General features: G+C 45.7%; 1 protein-coding gene across 1 annotated transcript; it reads left to right on the top strand.

The window, feature by feature from the left end:
• The first annotated feature begins 543 nt into the window (after positions 1-543).
• On the top strand, positions 544-3,259 carry LOC135666699 (pollen-specific leucine-rich repeat extensin-like protein 3). The gene has a single exon (XM_065178315.1). The coding sequence runs from the start codon at positions 989-991 to the stop codon at positions 3,023-3,025; it is 2,037 nt and encodes a 678-aa protein (XP_065034387.1). The 5' UTR covers positions 544-988; the 3' UTR covers positions 3,026-3,259.
• The last annotated feature ends 9,173 nt before the right edge of the window (positions 3,260-12,432 follow it).

Raw genomic sequence — 12,432 nt, 5'->3', positions numbered from 1 at the left:
GTGTGTTCCTGTGTTCTTGGTGGTCTGGAAAATTTAATTGTAAATACGAGAGTTGATGATATCTCTATGCACCGATGGGACAAGTTATGCTTTACATATCTCATTCCATGATTTCATCAGTAGTTCAGTTTTTCGTGTTGGTTGGTTTAACAAGTAGAGTGAGAGTTTTAAGTTGGAGCCTTATGATTATATATTAGAATGAGTTGAGACTCTTAATTTAGAAATCATTGATTCCTCTTATATTTTCTTGGAAAAGCTTCCAGCAGTTCCGTGGATCATGCTTTTTTCCTTGGTCATTTGCTGGGTGTATACTCCGTAATGTCACATTATATTTCAGATGTCAGCCTGGGCTGGCTGTGAAGAGGGATTCTCAAGTTCTTGTTGGATCGCATTGTTTAGTCTTAGAAGTTGAGATGCTGTAGCGCATCATCAGTGTAGTTGAGATTTTAGAAGCACACTGCCATTCTCTCTCACGAGAACGATGACCGATGACTCATCACATGGTCACCGTTAGCATTCACACCCATATCCTTGCAGAGGAGGGAGATTAGTGATGTGGAATTAGGCGTCAAATCCCTTGCAGGCAAAATGGGGTCCGGCGTGAGACAACATGCGACGGTGCTCGAAAGGTCTGCGCATCAGAAGCAAAAATATCGTTCCATGGAATTAGTTGTCGATCAGGCTAAGTTTGGGGGATGCGCCAATAAATCCCATCAAAGCCTCATCGCCCTCCGTCCATTCGATTCTCCACCCTGTCGTCGTCAATTGGGGCAGTACGTCCCCGTGGTCGTTCTCCTCCATCTCTCCAATAGAAATAGAAAGGAAAAACTAACTCCCACCTCCAAACAAGGGAAGCCGTTCGCCATCAACTCCAATCCTCCTTCCCCCGCAGCTATATCAACCTCCTCCCCCTCCATTGCATTCCCTTAAAGCAAGCAGCCTTGGGCTCTCCAGGGTGGTGCACCTCCCTCTCTCGACCCTACCCAGCATGGAGGCCCTGGGCCGCTGCCTCCTCCTCTTCCTCCTCCTCTTTTCTTCCTCCTTCCTCCCGCGCCCCTCCTCGGCCCTCTCCGACGCCGAAGCCGCTGCCATCGCCCGCCGCCAGCTCTTGGCCCTCCCTGAGAACGGACAACTTCCCGATGACTTTGAGTTCGAGATCGAGATCGGCATCCGGATCTCCAATCCCCGCCTCCGCAGCTCCTACGTCGCCCTCCAAGCTTGGAAGACCGCCATCTACTCCGACCCTCACAACTTCACCGCCAACTGGGACGGCCCCGACGTGTGCGGCTACAACGGCATATTCTGCTCACCGGCTCCCGACGATCCCTCGCTCAACGTCGTCGCCGGCGCCGACCTAAATGGCGCTGACATCGCCGGGTTCCTCCCCGCGGAGCTAGGCCTCTTGACCGACGTCGCGCTCTTCCACATCAACTCCAATCGCTTCTGCGGCATCATCCCCAAGAGCTTCTCCCACCTCAAGCTCCTCCATGAATTCGACGCCAGCAACAATCGCTTCGTCGGCCCGTTCCCGGACGTTGTTCTCGGCCTCCCCTCGCTCAAGTACCTCGACCTTCGTTTCAACAACTTCGAGGGCGCGCTACCGCCGGAGCTCTTCGACAGGGACCTGGACGCAATCTTTCTGAACAACAACCGGTTCAGTTCTCACATTCCCAACAACTTCGGCAGCTCCAAGGCCTCCGTCATCGTCCTCGCCAACAACAAGCTCGGCGGGTGTATCCCGGCCAGCATCGGGGACATGGGCGCCACCCTCAACGAGCTCGTCCTTCTCAACAATGGCCTCGATGGATGCTTGCCGCCGGAGATCGGGTCGTTGGGCAACACGACGGTGGTGGACGTGAGTTGGAACTCCCTCACGGGTGTGCTGTCGAAGAGCTTCGATGGTCTGACCAAGGTGGAGCAGTTGGATCTGTCGCATAACGTCCTCACGGGCGTCGTTCCGGCGGGACTCTGCCGGTTGCCCAGCCTTGCCAACTTCACCTTCTCCTACAACTTCTTCAAGGGTGAGGCCGACGAGTGTGTGCCGACGTCCACCAAGTCCGACGTGGTGTTCGACGACACGAGCAACTGCCTCGCCAGGAGACCGACACAAAAGTCCGGTGAGATGTGCGCGCCGGTGGTGAGCCGCCCTGTCGACTGCGGTCGCTCCAAATGCGGATCAGGTCCCAAGAAACCATCGCCCAAGCCGGGGAAACCATCCCCAAAGCCGTCGCCGAATCCAACTACGCCATCGCCACCACCCAAGGTTGTCAGCTCCTCGCCTCCACCACCACCACCACAACCTGTTCCTTCACCACCTCCGCCGCCACAGGTTGTCAGCTCGCCACCACCGCCACAACAGAGAGGTTCTCCAATGACACCGGCTCGTCCTCCACCCTCACCACACTCAGAGTCACCGGTAACACGAGTTCACTCACCGCCACCTCCAGCCACGACTCCACCACCCACCCCAACTCACCCATCGCCACCTCCTCCGGTTTCCTCGTCGCCATCCCCAGTCCATTCACCACCGCCACCGGTCCACGCACCACCTCCTCCAGTTCCCTCATCACCATCACCGGTCTATTCACCACCGCCACCGCTCCGTTCTCCACCTCCTCCCGTCTACTCACCACCACCACCACCACCGCCAGTCTCGTCACCCCCACCACCGGTCTATTCACCACCTCCACCGGTCCGTTCACCGCCGCCACCGGTCCCCTCTCCACCTCCTCCTGCCTACTCACCCCCGCCTCCACCGGCTCATTCACCACCACCGCCACCTGTTCGCTCTCCACCTCCTCCCGTCTACTCACCACCACCTCCTCCGCCGGTGCTCTCTCCGCCTCCTCCAGTCTATTCACCACCGCGAGCCGTGTCTCCTCCACCCCCGTCGGTTTCATCTCTTCCTCCCACCTCCAACTCCTCTCCACCACCGCCGCCTTCTCCCGACTTGGATATGCTACCACCCGTGGGCGGATTAAGCTACGCATCCCCACCGCCACCCTTGTACCCAGGATACAATTAACCAGCGGACCACCCTCGATGATCTGCCCGACCACTCACTGGTGACGTGCATGGGCATGCAAAAGAGGAGGCGCAACAGAACAGGCAGCGCCATGTATTCCCTTCCATATCATATTCTCCAATATGTAAAAGGGTTGCCAATTCGACATCATCTTTTGTTCGCTCGCTCCAACAATTATGTGATTTGAGACTTGTTCGGTGAATCAATCGTAGGCGGAGGGTTTTGACAGTGCCATCCTTCCTTGTCAATCTCGTTCCGACTCGATCTTTGTTTGGATGCATCGATTCGATCCACCGCGAGATGAACGTGCATGTCTCCTTCCACCTGCGTTTCGATCGTCCATCATGTGCCGAGTCCATCCAGAAATTAACAAAAAAACAAGAAAAAGAAACCATGTTCTTGAGAAAATTAGTACTAATCTATTTATTATTATTGATTAATTATTTTTTTATTTTTTAAAGAAGAACTTTAGGTATCATACTCGAGTGATGCGTATGATCTCGCATCACCCAGCACCAATATGAAATTATATTATTATTATTATTATTTGATAGAAAGTACATTGTCAATTGATTGTCATTCGTATGTAATCGTCGTATCGTATCCAACATAAAAGAAGAAGATCAAAATCACTCTCTACCCATCTGTCGATACGGGCAAGGATCTAAGACAAACAGTTATGGGTTACTCCCTTATCGTCCACATGGACAAGAGATCAATGAGAGACTGACTGTTAGAGGTTATCTTCTCGTAGAATATTTTATAAACTATTTTGTCCCTTTACGATCATGTATAAAAGCTAATCTTCAACATAATTATAGGGGGGTATACCTTCTTTGACCACTTACATTCGTACTCAAATATCTCATGTTACTAACTTTGGCATCAAAGGGAATAGGTCTAGAAGCCATTTCTGACTTTGGTCTTCGTGTATGTGACACCTTGAGAGCTCGACATTTTCACCTTGAAGACATCTCGAATAACCTTTCATAAACGAGTTTGGACTACATCGAGCTGACCAGCATGTCAAAAAGGTTCCCCCACGTAACATTAAAGTTCTCCCACCTGACGTAGTGTTGATATCTCAAGAGCACCCAAGACCCATCGAACCACTGATTGAGGAGGCACTTTGCTCATCGATCATGAAATTTAGTAGATTATACCACCACTCTACCTTGAATCAGAGACTCAATCGATGAATTCATTGGAGGATTTCCTACGGATCCAACTATGGTAGATAGATCAACATTTAGAGAGATACAACGAGAGTTCAAATAATCCAAAGGGGAAGTGCTGGTCAACCCCACCTTAGGTTGGTCACCTTTCACCTAGAAAATCTAGGAAGAATCGATTCTAGCAAACTTATGTCTCTCATCGTTGGAGGCACTCAATAGTAGTGTCAACCCGATATAGTACATTATAGATTTTCGTGCCAAATATTATTATATAGAACTTTGGATACCCTAATGTGTCGTATTTTTTCGACCACATTAAGAAGCCCAACATGATAATAGTATGCCCGCTTGAAGCCATTTTTCATCAATTCTTTTGCCTAGCTTATGAGGGAGTTTGAACTTTATTTCCTTAGAAATATGAGCCTGAGGCCATCAATGACAACACTTCTCAAACTCTTGCAATGGTAGGGAGGAAACGTTTGTAAACTTTGTTGCTCAGTTCACCAATAAAATTCAAGGCCTAATATATGACCATTTATTGCTCATAATATAAATCCTAACGATGGAGTTCAAGCTCTCTTAGTGATAGTACCAGAGATACTTCAGAGAGTCAATCAATACATTATCGTCGAGGTAATAGTCTTAAATAAGAGTGAGAAGTTATGCAAGAAGCCAAAGCAGGAGTAATCGCAATCTACCCCGACCCCAAGGTCACCATGGCAAAGGAGGAATGCATAATTAGAGTTACCTCACCCAAGATCTAAGCTTACCCCCCTGAATATGTTTGTAAATAAAGTTTTTCTATGAATAAAAGAGAAGGGCTCTAAAAGGACCCTCATTCGATAAAGATTTAGTTGGCGAAAAGAGATGAGATAAGTCTAAATACTATCGGTTCCACTAAGATTATGGCCATGACCTAAAGGATTATCATGATTTGAAAGAGAAAATTGAAGAACTCATATGTTTGAGACATCTCATGCAGTTTGTTCGTAAGCACTAGGAATTCTCATTGTGACCTTAAGGGTCGATGGAGAAATAGATTGACGTTATCATTAGTGAACTCGTCTTGACGGAGACAACTCCTCGAGTCATAAATCTTATTCTCGAGCTACCATTAAAAAGAGCCCGAGGATATAGAGTGACCTAAAGATAATCTTCAAAAAGAAAGAGACGGAGTACCTTTAGATCTCAACTTTTTGGAAAGGATCTTAGAATTTTATTAATAAGTTTAAGATTACTAAAATATTTACCAAGAGTTTTCAAACCATTGATAGCATCCATAAAAGAGGTGTACATGTCACCAATGGTTTCACATGGCTTCATTTTAAAAAATTCATAACTATGTACCAAAAGATTTATCTTATATTCTTTTACTCTACTTGTGCCTTCATGAGTAACTTTAAGTGTGTGCCAAATATCATGTACAGTTTCTCATATATAGAAACGTAATTAAACCATTCTTGTTTAAAGCATAAAATAAAGCGTTCATATCTTTAGCATTTAAAGAAAATATTTTCTTCTCTAGATTATTCCATTCATTCATAGGTCTAAAGGATTTTTAAAAACCACATTCAACAATATTCCATGAATCAAAATCCAAAGAATCAAAACAATCCTCATTCGTGTTTTCCAATATGTAGGAGGATAAGTGATAAAATGACCCTCTTGATTGCTAAAAAACGTCATTTAATCTCTATGTATTAAACCAAATGAGAGAACTAAACTCTGATACTAACTATTAGGATCATAAAAGCACTAAAAGGGGGCGGGGGGGGGGGGGGTGAACTAGTGCTTTCGAAAAGTTAAAACGATTCGAAAAATTTCATTCGATCAAATCCGTACCAAAAATACATTTAACTTAGAATGTGAGTAAAAGTAGTAAGCAACTAAATCAGTAAGTAATAAAAATAAAATGCATAAATAAAATGCACATCGAATTTATAGTGGTTCGATCATCGTGACCTATGTTTACTCCTGATTTCTCCTCCATCGAGACCACTAGCTTTCCCTAACGATATTCTTTCAATAGGCAAAGATCAATCACCTTTGTTACAACTCTTTTCTACTTTTATATTTTTCATAGGTTTAAGAGAGAACATTTACAACTTTTTTTACTAGTAGTTATCACAACTCCCTTAAAATGACTTAGAAATTAAAGAGGAAGGAACTCAAAACTTTTAATAGAGTTTACACACTTATCACAAGTTTTTCATGCTGTTTTCTTGCTATATCAAGCAAGAATGAGTGAGATATTTATATGCCCCAAATTGCTTCAAAAATGAAGCAAAAAAATATCATCCACAGGTTTTCGAGGCACTGGTGGTTCTTTCGGAAATGTACACTTCGCATTTCCTACTCATAGGCGGTTCCACTGCCTGATCTAGCGGTGCCACTGTTTGACCCAATTGTAGGTAATTGAATGGGCCTTCCAATATGCCAAATTCAACCCTAATTCAAGCCCAATGAGCTTTTAATTGAGTTGGCATAGTTACACTCAAAATCAACTCAATTAAAACCTAAACTATGATGATCAAGACATAAACGATTATAAAACATGAATCTTATATTGTTCGGCATATTATTGGTTCATCTGAACTCTTGGTGCATGATACTTTCCTTCGATGTATTGCTCGATCCATTAACATATTGACTCCCGCGACATTAGATCTTGGCACAATGTCCGATCCTTCTAGCCCGATACCCAATCTTTGACTCATGTCCAATGTCTGATTCTCTTGCTTCAATCGATTTACCTTTTCATGATTGAAGTTAGCCCTGCATCACTTTTCTCGAATGCTAATTAGATCATAAACTCATCAACTGATTTCATTATTAAAATCTAAGATTCAAAACTTCTCTTTTGTTTCATTTTCATCAGATTGGATAGAAGACCGAATATACGAGTATGCGAGCGATTTGCCAAGGTGATTTACAACTTGTACCATGCTTTTGCAATAATCGTACATGAAGATATTAGTGGGGCGACGGACCTAACGACTTAGGCTTAAATAGCTTGGAAAAGAGACGATATTAGCGTAGCTATAGTTTGTGGGTTAGGTTTGGTACTAGACCGAGTTCTTCTATGATGTTAATCATTATTGATGGGCAATAAAGAGAATCATTGATGTAGCCTAGTAAATCATATCCAAATAAGAGATTAAAAAATTATGATACGTAGTTATCGCCTTTAGATTATAACATTGATGGTGATAAGTTGAGAAGTGCTATGGTTCTTTAGGGGACAAGTTGGTCGGCGTTAACTGTAGGAGGGTGGAAGACGACTGCAATGAGGTGCAGTGTTTCTTCGTAGGCACAGTTGCTTTAACGAGCAAGGCAAAGTTGCTACAGTTCTACATATCTTATGGTGGAAGATTTGAGTGTTAAAAAACTTATTGTCATGTTAGATTCACTAAGAAATTGGTTGTTGGAAGCTGTCCTACTTGTATAATGGGAGTTCTCATATCCTCATATCTAGGATGGAGAAAGTGTTGTCGAAGAGGGAAGCAGCAACTTTGAGATGTGTTTGTGAAGAAAGGTGGAAGGGGCACTTGAGGCAAGCAGAGTACCTTGCGGTGAGGGAGGGGGAGCGCTCTTCTACTGGAGGGGAGAAACTCGAGGCAGGAACTCCACCAAAGCTTTGCTGAAGAAGGAAGTGGGTTGATCTAGTAGATTAGAGCTGTAGCGGTAGTGATGGGAGCATTGTTGGAGACGTGGAAGCAAGAGGTGAAACCGAGTGTTTGTGTTTCCCGATGTGGCGTGAAACGTCTTTGTTATTTTATTTCGCTCGTAGAGCAGAGAGATTCCATCAACACTTGTCATTCACCGTATCCTTTTCCTACGCAGAACAGAACAGAGAAGGAGGGAACTCTTTCCTGCCGGACCACACCCAGCATCACCATCAGGTGCGGCCACAACAATAAGGGCCTGTTTTGGTACGACCACAACAATAAGGATCTATCTTGGTGCGACCGACTACTCGCCCTCGGCAGTGGATCCCTCTCCAACCCCTACCCACTCTTTCTCTCTTCTCCTCCATGCGGCCTTCTTCTTCACCGGCGTCGCTTACACCGACCCCTGGCTCAAGTTGTCCGTCGTTGTAGCATTGTCTTCATCAGGTTATGATCTATATCAATCATAGCCAGTTGTCTCATTATCAACTGTCGATCCTCGGCTCCTGCTAAGAGTAAATTGTTGTAGGTTTCTCCACCAAATCGTTGCAGCTTCATCCTCTACTGTAGCTTTCTCTTCTATTGTAGCATCGCTATAGCTACCTCCTTTGCTGTAACATTATTGCCCCTTTGCTATAGTATTACTGTTCCTCTACTGTAGCTTTCTCCTCTGCTGTAGCATCACTATAACATCGCTACAGCTTCCTCCTCTGCTATCGCTCATAAACTATTTGCTTTACATCGATCCAAGATTGGTATCCTTGAGCACCATCTAAATTTCTCTAACTATACGAAAAAATCTCTCTACTCTATTGAGGAAAAATATGTTAATACATTCAAGCTTCTTCAATAAAATTTCTTCGATAATTCTTCTTTATCTTTTATTCTCAATAAAGTTTCTTTATCTTATATTCTTTCCAACAGTATGTAGCGAAGCCGGTTACCAAAAGTGCTCCGGCTTTGGATATAGAAGGATATAGAAGCTCGGAGGAGGTTGGCTTCTACGGCAAGCGGTGCTTGTGGCAGTTGATGGCGAGACAGTAGTTGGCAATAGGTCGCAGTTGTGGCGTGAAGTCCACCATGGATTGTTGTCACTATGGGCAGCCAGAGGGTGCTGATGCGATGGCGTCTGTCAGTTGTGAAATCTACTGGTGCAGGAGAACCAGGGGTAGAGGGAGAGATCAGTAGTCGAGAAGCATACTGGTGCAAATTGGGCATAGCGATCGCCTTTGATGGAGAGGTGGATGTAGGCTGTTGCGATGGGGAAGATGAAGGCATGGCGGACGACAAGGAATGGTGGGGAGTAGGCAGTGAAACCCACACGAGCATATGGCAGGTGCTTCACATCCTGCTGTGCAACTACCGAGAGGAGACGATGGGTGCTTCGTCGATATCTCCTACAACTCCTGCTATTGAGGGTGATGAATGGAGAAAGGCACAGCGGAAGCAGAGGAGAAGATGTTTCAGTAGCGATGGTAGTGGATCAGTGATGTCCCAGTGCTGAAGGTGCTCTACAACTAGGCGATTGGGCCAACTCTGTGCTTAGTGCAAAGACGAGTGTTCGGCGCAGAGTTAAAGATGTAGATCAGCACCCAATAAAGGAAGAGGATTATGTGCTGGTGATCCTCGATGAGGCTAGTGAATTTGATGGAGAGTGGCATCGGTGAGCGCAACACTAAAGGCATTGCAACGGGGAGACCGATCGTAGTAGAGGAGGCCAATGTAGGAGCCTTCGGAGCTCCAACCGCAATTAGTAGTGGCGCTAGCTTTGGGAGCCGTTGCGGTTGTGGCAAGTGTAGTAGGGCTAATCTTTAGAGTCACCAAAGGGGTAAGGGTGGCATCGTTGCTTGTTGGAGTTGGTGTGACAGTGGCGGATTGAAGATAAAGGCAAATGTGTGATTGGAGGAGAATGTCATGCCACTGGGGTTCCTGATAGCTCCAAAGATGCATTCGGTGATAGTGACGAACGTACGTCAGCTACAGATCTCCATCGGAATGCTTCGGTTGGAGGAAGGAGCAGCGATCAATAACAGAAGCAAGGGCTGCGATCGTTGAGAAGGAGGATTAGCCTCTCATTGTTACCAAGGAGATGTCACTGGACAGCGATCAGTGTTTTCCTTTCCTCATTGTGTTCGATACTACTTTTTTCTTGTGCATTATTATCTCTATATGAGATCAGGATCTCAAGCCATCTGGCTCTTTGCCTTTGACCGTATAAAACTAATTCCATTAAGTGATTGCCTTTGACAAGGCCTATGAGGATGAAAATTCAGCCTCGTTCTGACCGGACAAAATGATTTGTATTTCTCATTATAGAAGCAACACTCGTTCTCAACTATCAGAATCGACAAGGTTCTCTTTTGTCTTGCCGCATTCTGAGCATCATGCATGTATCTTTTCGGAAGTGTCTTTTATCCTTAGATGTTGGTTTCATTTGCAGAGGTGAATTACGACTGACAAGTCCTTCTCGATACGAAGGGATGTTTCCGTCTCCATCTGACAAGGGACGATGAAGCGAAGTTGTGTTTGTTCAACTGTCTTTTTCTGCGACGGGTTTTTTGGGCCTTTGTCATAGATCACACCTCCCCACGCAGTTCTTTGATCGAGTGTGCATAGAGTAGCTAATGTTGATATCGCCCTCGACGGAGATCAATTGCAAGAAAAGTTGTTGGAATCTCATGGTTTATCGTTGTATCTTCAGCAGATGTCGATCAGACGACCCACTGCAACCTCTGCAATGGTGATGCGGATGAGAACAATCAATTACAAGAAAAAAGGTTTCTTAATGCAATTTTGGAGCGTCCAATGTGTTTCGTTGACTGTCTCATTTATTTGCTCTCCTTGCAGATCTCTTCGGTTTGGACCCGAGGAGGGTATTCCCCATCTGTACACTCACGGTGGCCGCATCATAGGTACGCCGATTCTCTTCTGGAGGCGAGTGACACCATCAAGCTAACTGGAATTGAAGACCAACAACATTAAGTCTGATGTCGGGAACGTCGTCGAGGTGACCGCTATGGGAAACACCGTTCGTATTAGTGTGTTGTCAAGAATGGCGAGAGTATATGGGGGAGCCTCGAGACGATCCATATGCAGGACACGACGGGGCATGAGTTTGCGACTCTTACGGGCAGATGCCTTTGGCCATCGATTGGTAGGGGAACAAAGCCTTTGGAAGGCCAGGGGTACCAAAAGCCAAGCAATCATCGTCGAGGAGGCAACAAAAGGCTTTGGTTTCTCTACTAATGCATCATTTCTCACGAGCGAGAGTGATAATGCTTGATGTCTGAGATTTTTGTTTCATGGTCAGATCGACTGCTCTCGTGTGAACCGTTTAACGAGATAATTTTACGGCTTCCTGGTGACTCTTCGGCAGTAATTGGGTCGTAAGTGGACTTGTTATGTCGATGGAGTTCATATCTTCCCCGTCAGTGTCCTTCGCGGTGGACTCATCCACCGGGAAATCAATCTCGTTTGGTGAAGTAAAACGTTTGCAGTCCTTGAATCCATGCATGCGAAACAAGGTAAGATTCGTGTTGGAATAAAATATAACATAAAATTTATGGGTTTCGAATTATTCATTATCATCATCGTGAAGGGAAGGGTGGGGGGGGAAGAAGATGGCAGTAATGTGTCTCCGTGGAGATTGGGAATTCTCCTAAAATCATGTGCCGACATGATACAACCCTCGACCTTTTCCGCTGTCCCAAACAAATATCTTGGCATATCGTCCTTGGATGTCCTGTGACTGATGCCAACGAGGGACAATAGCCAGATCTACCATCCGGTGCCTCTCGGGAAGCACCATTTTGATCGTCCTTTAAAGTGCCCCCAACTGTTCATCTCATCTCCAGAGGTGTCCTGCCAAGACATGAGATCGAGGCTTAATTTACTGACCCGCTCCGTAAAAGTACTCGAATGGCCCCCGTGGAGTGCAGTGCAGGATGCGCGACGGGATACATTACACGGCGGACGCCATTGGAGTCATCATGCTAAAGGACTGCTGCCTCGCTCGCTCGCTGCCGCATCATCACCGATTGGCTTCTGGAGTAGCAAAAGCGGGCGTCCTCGTTTCTTCCATCTCCACTTGTTTATTTCTTTACCTTTCAGTGCGGGAAGAATCTGCGTCCGCTCCGCTCGGGACGTGACTCGCTCGCCACAATAACTCTCCATCTACTCTTCCTCTGTTCAGAATGCCATAACTAAACACAGCTCAGAGACAGCAACAGTACATAAATAAATAAATAAATATATATAAGATATTCACGGCATCAGCTTGTCATATGTCCATCTCAACACTCGTCAACCGATGCTGCTTGTCGTCGTCGTATTTATGAGCTTCGTTCGCATCATGAACATGCATATTGACGCTAGAGAAAAAACCAGTGTGGTTTTGCAGCCAACAACATCATCATAGGCAGTCTTAGACGTGCATGGAGAGTGTCTGCTGTTATCAAGGAAGCCGAAGAAATCAGAAGCCCGACGGCCAACAGGGGGGGGGGGGGGGGATAGGCAAGCTATGTATATATGTATGTTGTAGGAGAGTCAATCGAGCTTCGTGGTC

The sequence above is a fragment of the Musa acuminata genome, unplaced genomic scaffold (assembly GCF_036884655.1).
Source record: "Musa acuminata AAA Group cultivar baxijiao unplaced genomic scaffold, Cavendish_Baxijiao_AAA HiC_scaffold_1119, whole genome shotgun sequence".
Taxonomy (NCBI): Eukaryota; Viridiplantae; Streptophyta; class Magnoliopsida; order Zingiberales; family Musaceae; genus Musa; species Musa acuminata.
This window is presented reverse-complemented; position numbering and strand designations above follow the sequence as displayed.

What these genes read in the sequence shown, in the direction of transcription:
- LOC135666699 (XM_065178315.1), top strand. Translation starts at nt 989, where the DNA reads ATGGAGGCCCTGGGCCGCTGCCTCCTCCTCTTCCTCCTCCTCTTTTCT.